The sequence below is a fragment of the Nomascus leucogenys genome, chromosome 14 (assembly GCF_006542625.1).
Source record: "Nomascus leucogenys isolate Asia chromosome 14, Asia_NLE_v1, whole genome shotgun sequence".
Lineage (NCBI taxonomy): Eukaryota > Metazoa > Chordata > Mammalia > Primates > Hylobatidae > Nomascus > Nomascus leucogenys.
The window spans coordinates 27,503,222-27,524,517 of NC_044394.1; the positions used below are offsets into that span (position 1 = coordinate 27,503,222).

Consider the following 21,296-nt stretch of genomic DNA (forward strand, 5'->3'; position numbering starts at 1 on the left):
AATCTCGGCTCTCTGCAACCTCTGCCTGCTGGTTCAAGCAATTCTCCTGCCTCAGCCTCCCTAGTAGCTGGGACTACAGGCACATGCCACCATGCCTAGCTATTTTTTTGTATTTTTAGTACAGGTGGGGTTTCACCATGCTAGTGGGTGTTTAGTACAGGTGGGGTTTCACCAGGCCAGTCTCGAACTCCTGACCTCATGATCTGCCCACCTCAGCCTCCCAAAGTGCTGGGATTACAGGTGTGAACTGCCACGCCTGGCCAGATTGCATTATTAAGTAGGATGGTGAGAATAGGCCTAATGGAGAAGATTGCATTGGAGATAACCATGCAGATACCTGAGAGAGTACCAGGGAAATGGAGCAATCTGTGCAAAGGCCCCAAGGTAGAAACATGTCTGCAATATCCAAGGAACAACAAAGTGATTAATATGATTCCATTTTGAGGAAGTTATGGTTTCAGGCATGATGGAGCCACAGTCCATTGGCTCCTACTCCTGACTCATGGCTGTTTGCTCTCTCCAAGGAACATGTAGATTAGGAAACTGTATCACAGCCATGGGTTTAAACACTGGAGGAACCAGAGGTGGTGATTCGCTGAATTAGAATTCCCCTAACCAGCTGCAGTATAAAAATCCCTGAAGAAGTGTGTGCTGACTTGATCAGAGGCATAAAGGAAAAGAATCTCAAAGTGAAAGGACCAGTTGGAATGCCTACCAAGACTTTGAGAATCACTACAAGAAAAACGCCTGTGGTAAAGGTTCTAAGATATGGAATCACTCCCAGAAGAGCATCCACAAGCAGTTTATTGACTTGCACAGTCCTCCTGAGATTGTTAAATAGATTTATTCGATCAGTATTGAGCCAAGAGTTGAGGTTGAAGTCACCATTGCAGATGCTTAGGTCAGCTATTTTAATAAATTGATTATCAGTTGTTTTTTTCTTTTTAAGAGGTCAGTATGGTTCAAAGTGTTTAAGGGAGAGAGCAGTAGTTAAGATTAGAGAGGAAATGGACATGGGGAGAGTGAGGCAGATCTTGTTACTACAAACTATGGTACTATGAGATATGTACCATTATAATCTGCACTTTTCAGATGAGGAAACTGAGATACAAACAAGTCAAGTAACCTGCCACATCTGTAAAATCAAGAGCCAGCTGTAACAACAAACAGTTTCATCCGATTATGTACCGAAGGTTTCAAAATGATTTAATTGCTAATTCCTTTATGGCTTTCTGTAAAATATTAGGTAAAAGGTCAGTTCTGGAGTAGATGATTTCATTTAACAATGGCTCTGTGATTTTCTTTCTTTGTAAACCACCATGACCATTTATAGGGCTTGTAATTTCATCAAAGTTTCTTCAATTGCATGTGACTTCTTTTTGTTGGAAGTACAGTAAGCATCCCTTAATACAAGGCTTTTATATTAGAACCAATTTAAATTTTGGTTTAGTTCTTCTAGGCTTTTCATATTGAGCCTTCTTAGAAACAGAGATACAGTCATAATCATAATGATGTAATATGTTTTCTTTAGTTCTTATATACAGAAAGCCATTCTAGATCATAATATAGTGCTAATGTCATTTATACATTACCTATGGACATGCTACTGATAATTGAAATGAATCGATGTAATGATAGTTACAGATTATCTGGCCCATATATGTATTACCCATGCTTGGAATGAATCAATACCTTAATAATATAATTTGATATAGAAAAACATTTTAATAAAGACAATTATTTAAATGATAGAAAGTCTAAGAAAAAAATGTTTATGCCTACCTAGTTAAGTGATCCCCTAACTCATCCATAAACCACTCTTCACTTTACTTCCAGGTTAAATGACTAGAGGGATTTGAAAGTCACAGTGGATCATTATATGAAACGATATTTAATAGTTCATTTTTACACTAGATTGCTAGTTAGCTATTATTTTTTCTAAAGTAAATTTAGTGTATTGGGATTCCGTTTTTATCTACTTCATTATATTAAGTCGAATTGATCCAAACTGTTGATTTTTATGACCTGTGAGCTTTTCAGCATTGACTTTGTGAAGATGATCATTTAAAGAACAGTACTTTGCTAGATTTATGGTTGTTTAAATAATATTTTGTTAATCCGACAGTTAATAAAAAATGAGAAGTTATTTTAGTGGTGTTTCTTAGTAGTCTTCTCACAGAAGCAGTGAATGCATAAATCATAATTATGTGGGGTTGATGATTTTAATTGTTTGGTACTAACATGCTTTTGTCAAGTGGGGGCATCATTGATCTTTCTTAAGTAAGCAGTGTAGTAAGAATGCTTTGCTTTTTAAACTTAAATGGTATTAGGAGTAAATACTTGTTCTCTTTTCATTTTACTTTAGAAGGCCTCTATTTAATATGTAAGTTTTCTTATAATAGCTAGCGCTTTTAATTAGTAGCAAGATTTAAAGTCCAGAAACATTTAGCAGTTTTCTTTGTAGTTTTCAATTGTACTAGCCTCTAAGGTTACCATCACAAAATGCAGTTGTTATTCAGTAAAAGAAAATGACATGGTTTTAATAATAATAAAAGTTTAGAATAAAATTGTTATTATATAATCTTAGATTTGTTATTATTATTGATGTTTTAAGTATATGAACAAGGGTAAAACTATATACTTACGATTTAAAACACACACACTACTAACTCACCTAGTATTCAAAAGTAGCTCTCAGTGATAATTAGAAAATATTTTGAGCATATCCAAAATACATACTGTTGTGTGCTGTTGCTACCAACACCTGACTGTTGCTAATAACTCTAAAACTGTTTTGCCATCATTAAATTTATATAAGAAGCATGTTTGAATATGGTTATCATTGTGCTGTTTACTTAAAATGCATATATGATTACTGTGTTTTTAAAACTAATGATAATTTTAATCTTTCCACTACTAAAAATTTATGTTACATTTGGACCTCGAAATACATTATTTTTAACCTAGTCGAAAAGGAACCATACTTATACATGATTGCATTTGGGGGAAATTTTGAGGGTGTGAGAATTACATAGGTATTTAGCCTTAAGTATTTCAAAACTTTAACATGATGTTTCCATCAGTAAAGCTCTTGGCCTGTTCTTATGTATAAATTTAAAATCTTGCATATCTACATCCTTGTCAGGCAAATGCCAAGGGCTGAAACTGAAGATAATTTAAGATTTATGTCTCCCTCTTGGAGGTTACAGTTGTCGTGAATTGACAGTTGTGAAGGATCTAAACTGACATCAAAGGGTTCAAATGATCTGATTAGGTCAATTAATGTTAATTTTCATCTTCCATTAAATTCTTTTAATGTTTTCCCCTCTTCATTTTTTTCTAGCCAAGCCCTATACCAAGTCCTGTTTTGGGGCGAAAGCCAAATGCTAGTCAGTCTTTGCTTGTATGGTGTAAAGAAGTTACAAAGAACTACCGAGGAGTAAAAATCACCAATTTTACTACATCGTGGAGAAATGGTTTATCTTTTTGTGCAATATTACACCACTTTAGACCAGATTTAATGTAAGTAGAAACATTTTCCATTCCCTATATTTTGTAAGTGATAGACATTTTTGAAAAGAACATAAAATAATTTCTTAGCACATCCTGAAATAATTTATATTTGTTTTATTACCCCTACCTCTTGCTTTTGAGAGATATATGTCAGAAAGCTTTTCCTTTTTCATACCTAAAAACAATCTTTTCTCTTTTTAAAGAAAATGGTGGCTGGGCGTGGTGGCTCACGCCTGTAATCTCAGCACTTTGGGAGGCCAAGGCGGGCAGATCATCTGAGGTCAGGAGTTCAAGACAAGCCTGACCAACATGGAGAAACCCCATCTCTACTAAAAATACAAAATTAGCCAGGCATGGTGGCGCATTCCTGAAATCCCAGCTACTTGAGAGGCTGAGGCAGGAGAATTGCTTGAACCCAGGAGGCAGAGGTTGCAGTGAGCCAAGATCGTGCCATTGCACTCCAGCCTGGGCAACAAGAGTGAAACTCCATCTCAAAAAAAAAAAAAAAAAGAAAAGAAAATGGTTTTTCTCCTTAAAGAACTGACTTCAAATTATTATGAAAATTGTGTTAGTGTTAAAATGAGATGAGACAAATAAGCCTGTAATTCTTTACATCGACAACAAGGGATTACCTCATAGTAAATTTGGTTGTCAAGGCTAGTCTTTGGTCCCCTGCCTTAACCTCTCTTTTAGATGGAAAACTTCAGGCAGTGAAACGTGTAATCACTGTTTTTATTCATTTATTTATTTATTTCCTTAATTTTCCACACTATTAGTTTTGTTGATTGAATTGCTGTGAAATTGCTGGTTACTCCTTAGTATTATTGAATGTCAAATTTTTAGATTCAGTTTGTTTTAAAAACAGCTGTTTTTATCAAATACTATATGTACCCACCGTGCTATTTTCTCCCTCAGTGACTACAAGTCTCTGAATCCTCAAGATATTAAAGAGAACAACAAAAAGGTAAGAATTGATGAGCAAGAAAAACACATAGTTTCAATTTTGGCTTCTCTGCAGGTCTTTATTAACTTGGAGAAAGTGAGGCAGTTTTATGAGGTCATAACTACAACTCACAGAGGGTTGTCTGCTTACTGTGGTTCATTAGGATACATGGTTTACTCTGGTTTATCATGGACTTTTAAAGACCACAAGTGCCAGATTGGCATCATATTATAATATGCATATTCTCTTTTTAACTGTTGAATATTTGTTAAAGCATAGTGCTTTTTTTCTAAGATTTAGCATTTTAAAAATGCACCCAAAACTGTTGTGCCATAGCTGTTATGTAAGTTTAGAAAAATATGTTGGTTGGGAATGAGAACGAGAGCCTAATGGGTAAGCAAGAGAGAATACTTAGGTTCTGAGAAGCAAAAAGATATAAACCTTGGTTCTTTTCATTTTCTGGTAAACCGTATACAGTTATTGTGCTGCATAACAACGTTTTGGTCAAAAACAGACCACATAGATGGTGATGTACCATAAGATTATAACACTTTACCATTACTGTACCTTTTCTATGTTTAGATACACAAATACCATTGTGTTACAATTACCTACACTATTCAGTATGGGAATATGCTGTGCAGCTTTGTAGCTTAGGTATAGCCTAGGTATGTAGTAGGCTGTACCATCTAGGTTTGTGTAAGTACCCACTCTGATGTTTGCACAACAACAAAATCGCCTGACAATGCATTTCTCAGCACATATCCCCAATGTTAAGCAACACATGACTATGTTTTCCCACATAATTAATCAATGTATTGAGATCAGAGCTTCCCAGCTGGTATGGGGCAAGGGGATATTGATCCTTTCAGCCTTCAGGGCATCTGTGTAAGGCTGAGTTGCTGGAGCCCTGGGCCAGCTAACTGTGGCCACAGGCTGACTTATCTGTTTACCCCAGCACACAGTATGTGCGTTTTTTGTGCAAGGAGGGAAGTACCTAACTCAGCACACAGTAGGCACTGAATGGTTTTTTCTACTGAATTGAATTCTTCAACTGAAAAATTAATGAAATTTATTATTGTCTTAGAACAGGAGTTCTTAACCTGTGATCTGTGGGTAGAAATCAGGGTGTCCTTGAACATGGTTGAGGGAAAAAATACATTTTACTTTCATAATTCCTTATCTGAAATTTAGCATTTCCTTCAATTATGAATTTAGGCAATAAACCACCATAGTGTTAGCCATGCCTGAGACTTTGTCACCTTTAGAAATCACAGATATTTTCAATATTTTCATGCCATGCTATAGTTGTTGCTGCAGATATCTGCAAATACCTTTTAAACTTACAACTTCTTCAAAATAATTAGTGCAGTCATAAAAAGCACATATATTACTACTTCCCAAATTCATTTTAAGTAATCATAGGGGTATTTTTCAGTATAATTGGTTTCTTTTGTAATTCTATGTATTTTATCCACGTAAAACATTATTCTGAGAAGGGACCCATTGCCAAAAGGATTCATGAGACAAAGTGGTTAATAACCTCTGGTCTAAAGTTTTTAACACACTTTAAATTAAATAATTAAAATTACTAGTGATACAAAGTCTTGGGACCTTGATAGAAGTTCAATTAACAAGTTTTTAAATCAAAACAATTTTTCACTTGTATTGCTCTCTAAAACCAAAAATGTGTATTGCTATCAAAAAGATTTTGTTTCTTCAGCCTGGGGAATGTAGCAAGACCCCATCTCTACAAAAAATGAAAATGTTAGCTCAGCATGGTGGCATGCACCTGTAGTCCCAGCTACTTGGGAGGATGCGGTGGGAGAATCGCTGGAGCCCAGGAGCCCGAGGCTGCAGTGAGCTAGGATCATGCCACTGCTCTCCAGCCTGGGTGACAGAGCAAGACCCTGTCTTGCAAACAAACAAACAAAAAATGCTTATTTTTTCACAAATGCATAATGCTGGCTGTAGAGCAATAAAAACCTGGCAGTTTCTATTGAAATATGCCACTAAAAAAAAGATAATCTTTAAAAATCAGTATAGTTTTCTTACAGAAATTACCCTTTGGATGGGCATGTTACAGAGTAAACTGTTCTCATGAATTATTTCTTGTATAATTTTGGAGAGCCTGTGTCTATTAAAGTGAAATGCTCCTTTTTCATTAATTACAATTAAATTATATCTTTGGGTATGGCAGTGCTTTACCTCCATTTTCTTACATTTGAACAAAATGGTAAGCCAATTTAAATACAGACATAAGCATTATAAAATAAACCATTTTTTAAAGTGGATGTTTCAACTTACTGTTCAAAATTTTGAAAAAGAAATATTGTTGATTTTACCTCATTATAAATGTGTAAAGAATATGGGGAATCTCATTAAGGCTTAAGTCACACTTCTTTACATTAGCTTTTCATTAACTTAATAATGCTAAGCATACTTTGGATTTACATATTACTCCATACAGAAGACTATCCCATTAAAAATTTTTTTCAATTAGATCTTCCAGTATAGACAATCATGGCTTTTGAAAGGCTTTATCTTTGATGATTCTATTCATTGTATTATTCAATAAATAATTGTTTTTACATAGTCTTTCCTTTCATCATTTGCTACTTCTTACCTGATAGCTACATTGAGTTGCTACCTGCAAATTACTTCTAGCTTCGCACATTTCTTCCCAATAACACATGTGCCCCTGAATGGACTTAAAGCACCATAGGAAAACAATACCTGTGTCTTAAATTTCATACAGCTGCATAACATAACTGGCAGTAACTCCTCCTTACCAATTTAATAACATCTATGAATGAATAAGATAATTTTCTTAGAAAGACCTCTTTTTTCACCCCACACAAACAGGTGAAAAACAGTAGGCAGTTAGTTGACCATGGCAGAAGAGGTTAACCTATGGGAAAAGTCCTTTATAAAGCCTTAACCTTGCTTACAAGAAACCTAGTTTGTTTTTAAATTTTTTTTAGTGTAATTAGTGTACATAAAATGAATTGCTACATGAAGCAAATCACCAGCAGGAATTTCCCCACAAGGAAGCTAATCATGTTCCTGGGTCTGTAAAAAGTGCTGAATAAAAAGAGGCATTTTCCTGTGACATCTGATCTTAACCAATATGTCAGTGTTTTTAGATAATTTGGGAATGTTTAGAATACTGCCTGTGGTGCTTTCCCTGATGGCCTGCAATTGATGACTGTCAGTCAAGTTGTCAAGACACATGAAAAGGAAAATGACTTCAATTTTCCTAAAACTGTAAAATAACAAACCAAGCCTATACATGCACACCAACTGAGTCATTCTCTCTAGTAAATATTTTGAGGTACCTATATTATGAAGCCTAGTGCTGTGAAAATTGAAGAGGTTTTAATATCACAATTTGTTTTTCATTTTCTTTCTTACTTGTTCCATAATGTTTGTTAAACTACAAGAATATGAGACAAAGATTAAATTCAAACATAGCAGTGTATTTTAACAAGTAAGTACAGAAGACTGATTCCTTCTGAATTGTTACATAATTTCCTAACATGTCTTTTAAGAAAAACTTTGAATTATAATCCTTAATCTAGGTTGCTAAAAAGAGTAAACATTTTACATCCCAGAGCAAGAATATATCTAGAGGGTTCTTACTTTCTCTGAGAGTATATCTAAACCTTTAGCCATACTTTTAATGCTTCCTAGCAACACAATGCTGTTTTCAAGGGTTAGTTCAGGATAGTAATAATTAATTGTAAATTGAGAAACAGCTTAGATTATTCAAAACTAGAAAAACCTGATGTGCCACCGTCACTTAAAGGCTAACAAAAATAATACAATGCAGCCTCACATTCTCAACTAGGTTGTAGTACTCAAAACATTTCATTCTTTCCAAAATGAATGAATTAAATGAAGTCACTCTTTTCATTATGAAAATCAGTCTTAATTGAGCATTTAAAAATGTTTCTGTTTCTAGGCTTAAATTGCATTTATTTGTATTTTATATCAGGTAATCTAGTAGTTAGTTCTTTTGACTTATCTAGCTGTGCTTTTCTTCACAAATCACTGCAATTACATGACCGTGGAAAAGGGAGGTTGATTGAAATGATAGAGCTCAATATGGATTAGTCTAATGTTTCTTTATACTTTAGTTCCTTATCTTAAAAGTCCATTCTCAGAGTTTAAAAAAATTTAATTCTCATTTTTGCTTGTTTCATTTATTGGAAAAAATAATTCTTATTTATTACACTTTTTTCTCTTGCCTCTCCCCCCACTTTTACACATCTGACTTTTGGAAATTTATTCTTTTCATGTGACATAATGTCGATAACATGTACCCTCCGATAACAACAAAAATTAAAAATGTGCTCTTTTTAAAATGTATGAATTATGTGAACTATTCAATATATCTTTTGTTTTTCCTTCCTTTGAAGGCATACGATGGATTTGCCAGCATAGGAATTTCCCGATTATTGGAACCTTCTGATATGGTATTATTAGCAATTCCTGATAAACTGACTGTTATGACCTATCTCTATCAAATAAGGGCACATTTCAGTGGCCAAGAACTAAATGTTGTTCAGATAGAGGAAAACAGCAGTAAAAGCACATATAAAGTTGGAAACTATGAAACAGATACAAACAGTTCTGTTGATCAAGAAAAATTCTATGCAGAGCTTAGTGATCTGAAGCGGGAGCCTGAACCACAACAGCCTATCAGCGGAGCAGTGGACTTCTTATCACAGGATGACTCTGTATTTGTAAATGATAGTGGGGTTGGAGAGTCAGAAAGTGAGCATCAAACTCCTGATGATCACCTTAGTCCAAGCACAGCCTCCCCTTGCTGTCGCAGGACTAAAAGTGACACAGAACCCCAGAAGTCTCAGCAGAGCTCTGGAAGGACTTCAGGATCTGATGACCCTGGAATATGTTCCAACACAGATTCAACCCAAGCACAGGTTTTGTTAGGCAAAAAGAGACTATTGAAAGCTGAGGCTTTAGAATTGAGTGACTTATATGTTAGTGATAAGAAGAAGGATGTGTCTCCACCCTTTATTTGTGAGGAGACAGATGAACAAAAGCTTCGAACTCTAGACATCGGTAGTAACTTGGAGAAAGAAAAATTAGAGAATTCCAGATCCTTAGAATGCAGATCAGATCCAGAATCGCCTATCAAAAAAACAAGTTTATCTCCTATTTCTAAACTTGGATACTCATATAGTAGAGATCTAGACCTTGCAAAGAAAAAACATGCTTCCCTGAGGCAGACGGAGTCTGATCCAGATGCTGATAGAACCACTTTAAATCATGCAGATCATTCATCAAAAATAGTCCAGGTGAGTTAGAATGCTGAATACTATATTTAGTAATTAGTTATTCTCTGTTTTTGTTTCTTTTTGCATTCATAGGTGTTACAAATGATTAAAGGTGAAGTGTAATTTCTATTATAAAAACTCCTGAGGCATGTAGTAGTGTGTGCCTAAGTCCCCACTATTTGGGAGGCTGAGGAAAGAGGATTGCTTTGGCCTAGGAGTTTGAAACCAGCCTGGGTAACATAGCGAGTCCCCGTCTCAAGAAAAGAAAAACCTGAAGTATACCTGCTGTGTATTTAAGGTTTATGATATAATATTTTAAGCCTAAAAATCCCAATTTGAACACTGAAGGATATTCTGTAATAAGGCTATGAGAAAAAAATTGAAGGATAAAGAATGTCAACTTTTCAAATAAAAATATTACTTATAAAAACAATATTCTACTATAAAATAAAAGATGTTTCACTATTCCATTTAATAAGAACATCATTCTAAAAATGTATAATGCCAAATTAAATATTTCCCATTTAAAGCATTTTCCTTAGGTATTTTAATTGGTTTATTTCGTCCCATCATTACTTGTGGTTAAAAATCCCTGCAGCATCCAAATTTATCCTCATGAAGGGAATATTGTACAGTTTTAACCTTTCTCTTACTGATGATATTAATAATTTACTGTTTTTACTTGTATCTCTGGTACACCTGACCTCAGGTGATCCACCCGCCTCGGCCTCCCAAAGTGCTGAGGAAACTGAGGCTTAGAGAAATTAACTTGCCCATAATTAAGTGATGGAACTGATATTTGAACCCAGGTCTGTCTGACTCCACATCATGTAATGGAATGCAGTAAGTTTTTAACTGACCTGCTCACTGTTACATTGCTTATTGTTAGTGGAAGAGGGATTAACAGCCTGATGTCTTGACTGAAAATTCAGTGTTCATTTAATTAATTTTGTCTGTTTTTGAGACACTGTTGATATTGTAACTAAATTCTATCGTGTCCTATTCAACATGAACTTAGACTTATCATTATCACTTATACATTTTATTTGTATCTATTAAGTTAAGAATTTTTGTTTAATCCTCTTAAAAATCTTGGGTTATGAAAATGTCCTGGAATTAGGTAGTGGTGATAGTTCATAACCTTATGAAATACTAAAAACCACTGAATTGTACACGTTAAGAAAAATCTTTTCTTCTTTAACTTTATAGAAAAAAAGACTTTAAAAAAATAGTTGTAGTAAAATATAAAGACCACAAAGAAACCCAAAAATGCTGAACTAATCTTAAAAAAGATGGTTTCACATAATATGAAATAAAGTAATAGCTATACTTATTTTCTTTTCCTTGACAGTGATACTTATGATTGAACCAAAACTATGCAATGAAAGGGAAGTAAAAGAAATTAAGTATCTGATAATAGTAATAGACATCTAAAGCCAGAAGTTGGTTACTTAGTAGAAAAAAAAGGAATTTGGACTATGAGGAGTATGAATATTTGTGCTTTTGGCTAATGTATTTAAGAACTGATCTCTGTTGATGGACCATATCTGTTGTTCTCCAAAATTATATTGTAAAATTACAGATTAATCCAGGAGAATACTTTTTCAGTTCTAATATTTTCAGTTGTTTTGTTATAAGGTTAGTGAGCAATGGAGAAGACTAGTTTTACTTTTTTTTAATGAAATATAATAGCTTTGAATTTTCTATAAACATTCTCAAGAATTTAAAGGATTATTGCCACAGATATTTAATATTTATCAACATTCAAATTTAGAAGACATGTTGTTATCAATTCTATAAGACTGAAAATAAAACTCTGAACTTTAAAAAATGTCTTTGTCAGATTGTACTGTGTTTATGAGCAAATACTGAGAATATATAGAATATATATTAGCCTTATACCTAATGAGAGTATGTTCTAATAAAATTATAATTAAATTTAATCCAGTTTTAGACAGTAAAGATGTATTTCCCTCATGTCAAGATTTATATATTCATTCCATGGTTTCTAGTCAACATTAATATTCTCTATAGGTAATCTCATGAAGCTACAATCTTATTCATAATCTCTATTATTTCAGCAGATTGTCTTACCTTTCATTAGTTTACAAATGTAGATTACCCATTCTTTTTTTGGCTTCTAATTCTGTATCTTGGCTTTTAAGCATCGAATGTTATCTAGACAAGAAGAACTTAAGGAAAGAGCAAGAGTTCTGCTTGAGCAAGCAAGAAGAGATGCAGCCTTAAAGGCGGGGAATAAGCACAATACCAACGCAGCCACCCCATTCTGCAACAGGCAGCTAAGTGATGTGAGGAGCATTGGTCAAAAAAGACCATAAGTTGTTCATTGTAATCATGGGGAGGAGGGAAGTAATTTGCTTGTATTTCTGCTATGTTATTTTTCTACAGACTGTACATTGTGAATACTTGGTGCACTTACTGAACTGATAAAGATAAATTCATACTTACAGGACCATTTGGTCATTATTCCTACAGAGCAGTGTTAGTGATGAGGAAAAGTAAGATCTGGGAATATAATTTCCACATATACATGAATAATCTGTTTTTGTTAATTTATATTTTATAACTGTAGTTGTACTCTAAGATTGTATTTTGTCCATGGAAGTTAATTTTGTTGGAAATGTTAGAATATAATACTGATGTCTATTATTTGTTGAATAGCTACTAAGTATTTCAGGAACAATAATTTTTGTTTTACTTAACTCCATGGAAACTGAGGCCAATAGGCAAGGTAACTTGTACAAGGTCACAGAGTCAGTAAATGGTGAATCCAGGGTTTGAACCTGAGCCTTATTAGATTCCAGAGTCAGTCCACTTTCCTGTCATATACTGCCATCCTTGTATTAAACCACATTTTTATACATACTTTTGTGTAGTGCTTCACAGATAATAATGAATGTATAATGATAGGAGCCCTTAAAATTTAGGAGGACACAAACATCTTCATGAATCAGAAAACTGTGACAGTCTCACCACAGCACCATCATGTGTTAGTAGTTGTTTTTCCCAGAAAGAGCAGCTCTGTGCCATATAGCTAGGTAGCTACATGCCAGATTGGTCACCTTGTTGCATGTGTACTACCCAGAGAAGTACCCTATTGCTTATGAGACTATGCTTTGAATAGTCCCACGATATTTTCCCACCCTTCCTCTTTCAATTTATCTATTTCTGCATTAAAAACCACTGCAGGGCTAGGCATGGTGACTCACGCCTGTACCCAACACTTTGAGAGGCTGAGGTGGGAGGATCACTTGAGCCCAGGAGTTTGAGACCAGCCTAGGCAACAGTGACACCCCATCTCTACTTACAGGAAAAAAAAAAAAAAAACACCGCAAAACTTACTGGCAAAAAACAACCATCTTATTAGGTTAATAGATTCTGTGAGTTAAGAATTCAGATAGGACACAGTGGTAGTGGCTTGTTTATGTTCCATGACGTCTGGGGCTGGCTTTCAGCTAATAAGACCTCTGCCAGACTGTCAGTTGGAACACCTACATGTGGCCTCTCCATATGGTCTCTCTACTTCTCTAGTGTGGGCTTCCTCATAGCATGGTGGCTGACTTCCAAGAACAAGTGTCCCAATGGAATAAGGCATAAATATGTGGCATTCTTATGATCTAGCTTTTCTTAAAAACAAAATCACATTAAGTTATTATAAGAAAGGAAAATTAGTGGCAAATTTCAGTTATGAGCATAGATGTAAAAATTCTACCGAAAATATTAACAAATTCAACCCAGAAGTATTTTTAAAAGTTAACATACCATGGTCAATTTGGATTTATTCTAGGAATGCAAGATTGTTTAATTTTTCAAAACTCAAGCAATGTAATTGACAACATTAACAGAATAAAGAAAAATCAAGCAGATACAGAAAAAGGTTGGCAAAATAACAACATCCATTCATGATCCACAGAGAGAAAAGAACCACATTTCTTAGCCTCTAGGGATAGAAAGAACTTTATTACTTTATTAATCTGCTAAAATGTACATATAAAAAGCCTATAGCAAACATACTTAATTGTGAAATATTGAAACCTTTCCGTTTGTGACAGATTAAAAGACAGGAAAGTCCACTATCACTTCTGTTCAATATCATAATGGGGAACCTAAGATAAGGAAAAGAAATAAAAAGGTATAACATATGAAAAGAGACCAATAAAATTACCATTATTCACCAGAAGTATGATTTGTACGTAGAAAATTCCCCCAAAATTACAAGATTACTGGACATAAAATTAATATTTGAAAATAAATGCTTTTTTTTTTTTTTTTTTTTGAGATGGTGTCTCACCATGTTGCCCAGGCTGGAGCACAGTGGTATGATCTCGGCTCACTGCAAGCTTCGCCTCCCGGGTTCACGCCATTCTCCTGCCTCAGCTTCCCAAGTAGCTGGGATTACAGGCACCCACCACCATGTCTGGCTAATGTTTTTGTATTTTTAGTAGAGACGGGGTTTCACCATGGTAGCCAGGATGGTCTCGATCTCCTGACCTCGTGATCCGCCCGCCTCGGCCTCCCAAAGTGTGAAAATAAATTCTATTTCAATAAGATACACAAATGGCCAACAAGCATGTAAGAAATATCTTTAGTATCATTAGTTATCAAGCAAATGAAACTCAAAGCCGCAGTGAGATACCCCTATGAGAATGACTAAAATTTAAAAGACTGACAGTAACAAGTGTGGGAGGAATCTGGAGCAACTAGAACTCTCACATTTTGCCAGTAGGAATGTAAAATGGTACAATCATCTTGAAAAACAGGCCATTGCTTATGAAGCCAAACATACACCTACATGACCCCAGCAATTCCATTTTAAGGTATATAACCAAAAAAACTAAAAACACATGGTTATTCAAAGACTTTTACACAAAATTTCATGGCAGTTTTGTTTGTAGTACCCAGAAACAGGACAAAATTTAAACGTCCATCACCAGACAAATGAATAAACACATCCTGATATAGCCATACAATATAATATTACCCAGCAATACAAAGGAACAGGACACTGAGATGCACAATAATGTAAATGAATCTTGGAGATATTATGCTGAGAACACAAAAGAGAACATACATAATTACATTCACATGAAATTCTACAACAGGCAAAACTAATGTAGCATAACAGAAAGCCGATTGGTGGTTGCCTTATGCCAGGGTAGGTGGGATATCATGAGCAAACTTTCTAGAGAGATAGAAAATATTTATAGCTTTATTGTGTCTGATTACACAGGTATATACATTCGTTAAAACATCAAATTTAAAATGGGTGCATATTACTAGATGTAAATTACATCTTTAAGTTTATCTTTTTAAATTATTTATTACAAATAAAGGTTTTAAAATATTTACAAGAACATTAAAAATACATAGTGTGCTAAGAATAAAGCTAACAAGAAATATGCAAGACCTTTAGGCAGAAAACTAAAACATTCTGAAAGATATAAAAGAGTAAATAAATGGAAGGACGTATGTTCATAGATTAGAAGACTCAATTTTTTAAACATTTTATTGTGGTAAGAACAGTTAACATAAGAGTTACTCTTTTTTAAAAAATTTGTGTGGATACAATGTTTTATTGCAGGTCTTTATTACTTATTCATGTTGCTTAAATAAAACTTTCTTCCTGTAGATTAGTAACTGCCCATTTCTCCCTCCCTCCAGTCCCTGTCTACCACTATTTTGCTCTTTGATTCCACGAATCCAACTATCTTAGATACTTTATATAAGTGGAATCATGCAGTGTTTATCTTTCCATAACTGGCTTATTTCACTTAGCATAATGTCATCAAGGCTCATCTGTGTTGTAGAATGTGAAGGACTTCCTGCTTTTTTAAAGCTGAATGGTATTCCACTGCATATATATACCACATTCATTTTATCCATTCATCTGTCAATAGACATTTAGGTGGTTTTCACATCTTGGCTATTGTGAATAATGCTGCAGTGAACATAGGAGTGCTAAAATCTCTTCAAGATCTTGATTTCAGCTTTTTCTGATAAGTACCCCGAAGTGGGATTGCTGGATCATATGGTAGTTCTGTTTTTAATTTTTTGAGGCATCTTCATACTGTTTTTCCATAACAATTGCACTATTTTATATTACCACCAACAGTATGCAAGGATTCCACTTTCTCCACATTCTCACCAACACTTGCTACTTTAGTTTTTTAAATAATAGCCATTCTAACAAGCATGGAGTGATATCTCATTGTGATCTTGATTTGCACTTTCCTGATGATTAGTGACATTGAACATCTTTTCATGTGCCTGTACCTGTTGTCCATTTGTATGTCTTCTTTGAAGAAATGTCTATTCAAGTCCTTAGCCCACTTTTTAATCAGGTTAACAGTTTGTTTTGGGGGGTGGGGGGTGGCTAATGAGTTATAGGAGTTCTTATTTATTACTTAAAGGACCACTGGTTTAAAACTTCTTTAGCAGTTTCTTTATTTTATTCCTCTCTACTTTATTTACTGTACAACTAAACTAAGTCCTTCTGGTCAATACCAAAAATAATGAGAAGAGCTATTTTAATAATTGCTATTATAGTACTTAAATAGAAGCATGTAGTGCATGGGACAATGTCCGTGTACTCAGTACAGTTAGCTACTTGTGAGACTTTTGTATTTAGTTCTGGCCTGAGAGAAAGTGAGAATTTACAGGGGATTCAGAAAAGGGTTAAAGGATTGAAAGCAAAGGTCTACTTATAAGAAATAAGGGCTTATAAAATGTAAAGAAGAGATAACTGGGAAATAGCTTAAGTGATCATTTGAATATATGAAGCCTCAAAATCCATCTGGTAACCCCACTTACCTAAGAGAATAAACTTCCCAACTACTCAGCATGGCCTCATGTCCTTGCAAATCCTGTCCCCTCCCTTTGCAGCCTCATCTCTTACCTCTCTCATTTTTTTCATTCTAAAGTCCAGTTATAAGTTGCTTACTGTATCTAAAATGTGCCATACTCTTTCATTCCTGTGTCAAGCATTTGCTGTTGTTGCCTTGAAATACCCATCTTCCCTTATTAGTTTCTACTGAAATAGCACTTCTATAAACGCTCTCCTCATGGCTCCTTGCAGTGAAGTTAATTCTCTTTCCTATATCTTTTTCTGTTATTCTCTACCGTAGCATGCATTCATCCCAATATAATTATCTAATTACAAATCTCTTCCTCTCATTCAACTGTGAACTATTTCAAAGTACAAGGACCTTGTATCCCCAGCACCAAGTAGTAGTATTTAGTAAATGTTTGTTGAATGAATAAATGAAGGGAATAGTGACAGGCTATTTTTCATATCCTCTGAGTGTCGACTAATAAAAAATAAGCTTAAACATGAAAACTTTGCTATAAGGAGGTTCTTAGTAGGTTTGTGAACAGGAAAAATAAATGTTTCTCTGAAGGTCTTTAAAGCGGAATTGAGCAGAGGAAGTTAGTGTTCCCTTGTCTGAAGTCAGTTACAGATAAGATTACTTTTGCCACTTGGGGACTTAAGCTTATATCATTCTTTTCTTGCTATTCTCAGATCGTACATTATGATACCTTTCTTTATTGTTGTGATGTGTGTATGCCAAATCCTTACACACACCAGCTTTTCCCATATCCTGGGACTCTTGATTAGAGTTCAGCTTTCAGTTCTGCCTTGAATCACAACACTGCAAAACATTCCCTTCCAAAATGAGTATAGCTTTAGGCTGCTAGCCTGGAAAGCTGTTTTTAAGACACTGAAAACAACTCTTAGTATTCTTACTGGGTGGACCCTTACGTACAGACTCCACTTAAGTTATCCTGAGGAAAGATTTAAGCTGTGATTTCCCTTAAAGGACAACTCACAAACACAGATACCATAAACCTTTTAATTTTTCTAAATTTTTGGCAGGACTACCATTGCATATTTTAGTGAATACTTGGTATAACTACTTATTGCCTTTCAAGTCTTTTTTCATGAAAGTCGTTTATATGATTCATTCATATCTTTGTGCCTTTAGAAACTCCTTTAACCTGTTTCATTTGCTCCCTGAAATTATGTCTATAGGAGACAGATTTCATTGCTCTGGGTCTGTATTTTATGTTTCTTTTCTTCCTGTTCGTTTTGTTCTATGAAGATTTTCAAAGGTTGGATTTTACTAATGTAAGTTTTAGGTGTGATATTTGTGTTTTTCATTTTTTTCCACATGTACTTTAAAATGATTTTTTAAAGTAAAACTGAGGAGTTTGGTAGCTTCAGCAGTCCACCCAGTATGTAATTCAAAGGAGACTTCTTGATTGTATAATATATAAGCACAGACTTGAAGAAAATGTAATTTTTTCAAGAAAATATTTTTTTTATTATTTTTCTTTATTACTCCGTTTCCCCAAACACTTTTCATTCAGATATGTACAAAGAGAATTTCAAAAAGCTAATCTGGCCTGTAATCCCAGCAGGGAGGCTGAGGCAGGCAGATCACCTGAGGTCAGGAGTTCGAGACCAGCGTGACCAACATGGCGAAACCCATCTCTACTAAAAATAGAAAAATTAGTCAGGCATGGCGGCGCACGCCTATAGTCCCAGCTACTCAGGAGGCTGAGGCAGGAGAATTGCTTGAACTTGGGAGGCGAAGGTTGCAGTGAGCAGAGACTGTGCCACTGCACTCCAGCCTGGGTAACAGAGCAAGACTCTGTCTCAAAAAAATAAAAATAGGCTGGGTGTGGTGGCCCACGCCTGTAATCCCAATGCTTTGGGAGGCCAAGGTGAGCAGATAACTTGAGGTCAGGAGTTCGAGACTAGCCTGGCTAACATGACGAAACCCCATCTCTACCAAAAATACAAAAAATTACCGGGGCACGGTGCTCACACCTCTAGTCCTAGCTACTCGGGAGGCTGAGGCACAGGCATCGCTTGAACCCAGGAGGCAGAGGTTGCAGTGAGCCAAGATTGTGCCACTGCACTCTACCCTGAGCAAAAGACTCCATCTCAAAAAATAGTAAAAATAAAAAATAAAAGCTGATCTGTTTCAGATGCTTTTGCTAATTATTTTGCATTGGAATATAATTGCTTTTTTAAAAATGCATTTAATAAGCCCACCATTACATTTAATAATACTTATATACTTGTACAGGTATCTGAAACGGATGTTTGCATTTGATATGCTTTAGTTTAGAATTCATACACTCTAAGCAAAATAAAGGATGATAGTCCTGCTACCCACAGTCTTTGGAATTTTTGTTAGCATATTAGTGAAGCATTTTGAACATATCAGAAGAATGATGCTATATATGTTTAATTATAACTTTTTTAACAGAATAAAATCTATTTTATAAGTAGAAAACCTAAACAAATCTAAAAAGAGAATCAGGATGAAACTTCAGTCTAATTAGTCTAATCATAATGATCCATGAATTTATAAATATGTTTGTTTTTGTTTTGTTTAGGCAGTAATTATGTAGCATAAGAGTATAGTTTGCAGATAGTTGTTAGGTATCTGGATGCGTTTTAGAAAGAACTATCAGGAAGTAATTACAATGCTATTATAAAACAGACTTGAAGTTTTTCTCCTAACATTTAATCTGTTAGCATAATGGCCCACCCATTACACTCAACTGGTTTAGGAGCCTTTTCTCACATAACAGGTAGCAGGATCAAACTGCAGGTTAGCAGCAAGTCCTGGAAGGTTTGCAGTATCCATCTTTAAAGACCTGAAGGAACATTTGAATCCTCTAAAGAAAACAGTATACGTGGGAAAGGATTTTAGTTTGGTCAGCTCTTAGTTAACTGCAAAGACCAGTAACCACGCAGTGACTTTTTTTTAAACTCGCCTTTGGAAATGAATCCAAATGGCTTAAGAGAACTAAGAGAATGCAAGTTGCTCTTTTGCAAATTAAACCTTTGACAGGTGGTATTTTATTGCCATGAATGATGAGACATCAACCACGTACTTTTGATGTTGATTGGAAATTATTGATTTAAATGGCACTAGTCTGTCACGCCGATAATTGTAGCAGATTTAGATAAGATCACTAGATCTTCTCCAAATAATAAAAGAAGCATTTGCCATTCAATGGTAAAAAACACTAAACTTTTTTTGATAATCTCTAATAGTAACTTTTTCTGTAGTTTTCATATATATGTGTTCTAAGTATAATCATCATAAAAATATGTATGAGATTATACTTACATATTTATGAATATTGGCTGTGTTAGTTAAATAGCCTCTTAGGAATCAAAGCTTTAAAATTAAGTTCAAGTTAAAATTTTGTATTTTTCCTAATTACACATATTATCAGTTCTGTTAGGAAGAAGTACGTTAACTTTACATTTGTAATTTTGTGTGAAAGGACGTCAATTATCACTTATTAAAAAATCTAAGACCTTTAATAACATACAGAGTGAGTTTTTAGTTAAAAAATCTAAAACCTTTAATAACATACAGATTTTATTTAGGAATTTTTATTCTCCTTATGAGCTGGAATGTCTATGCCCAGGGCACTGAAATGAAAATACATCCTTATTTTTTACTTCAACACAATCACCAAAAGATTTAATGTACAAAATCCATTTCAGACCAGTAAGACACTTTGAATGTAGAGCTGATCTTTTTATAGTTGCATTTTAGAGGAGAAGAATGCTGGCGTACTTCTATGTTCAGCATAAATAGCTCTATACAAAGCAGCAGTTTTTATTCCGTATTATTTTAAATAATAGTTTATCTATTATGTCTAAATGTAAGTTGATTTGAAGTCTGCTATCCTAACAATAGTTACTAGACTTCTTAGAAAACATATTGTTAGCTTGCTAGCGTATCTTCAAAGTCATACAAAATACCAGCATTGTTGTGGAGGAAAAAAAAAAACCTCAAGCATCTTTTCTATTATGTGGCCATGAACCCCTAGCTTCAAAAGTCTTATTTGAGGTTGCCATGAATGCATGAAGCTAGGGCTAGGTGTCTTAGCATCAGAAACACTCCTTTTATGCAAGTAATAATGGCTGTGGACGTTTTCCATATGGCTGTTCAGTGCCGTGTTGAACATCCCAGGATGAATATAACCATTACTAAAGCTGTATTTTATATTGCCTATTTTGTTATTGCTCAGCATGCACAGGAGTAGAGTTTAAATCTTTATTCGTTTCATTTTTTAGTGTTTCTTTTGTTCTTCTTATCATGTTCTGTTTTCCCAAGGATGTATGCCTTGAACGAAAAGTCACATGTGCATTACTAATTGTGTGCTATTGTATTTACAGTTCCTAGTGGTGGCACTGTGAAGCTACTAATTCCTTTGCTTCACTTGATGTAAAATAATCTGAGTGTCTTTGATAGCAGTGAAACAGTATTAATTGTTTTGTACATTTCTTGGTCACTCTTCTTAGGTGGTCTTCATAATCTATTAGAACTTTCAGCCAGATTTTTGTAATGTCATGCCTCCAGCAGTGATTAAATTGGTAATTAATGAACAGTCTTTGGCAATGTAAACCACATCCCGTTAATTTTCCCTTTTGAGTTTTTAGAAGTTGTCTTCTGTGTCAGAAATCATTGCGCCACCTTGCT

At 34.6% G+C, this 21,296-nt stretch overlaps 1 protein-coding gene across 7 annotated transcripts in view; it reads left to right on the plus strand.

The window, feature by feature from the left end:
• The window catches only part of EHBP1 (EH domain binding protein 1), a 354,447-nt gene that overhangs the window by 251,869 nt on the left and 81,282 nt on the right, over window positions 1-21,296 (plus strand). For all 7 annotated transcript variants that reach the window (XM_003262441.3, XM_003262440.4, XM_030828368.1 and 4 more), the window contains 4 exons: window positions 3,344-3,522; window positions 4,429-4,477; window positions 8,878-9,780; window positions 11,925-12,068. In XM_003262441.3, the coding sequence (XP_003262489.2) occupies window positions 3,344-3,522; window positions 4,429-4,477; window positions 8,878-9,780; window positions 11,925-12,068 (1,275 nt within the window). The remainder of the gene's footprint in view (window positions 1-3,343; window positions 3,523-4,428; window positions 4,478-8,877; window positions 9,781-11,924; window positions 12,069-21,296) is intronic.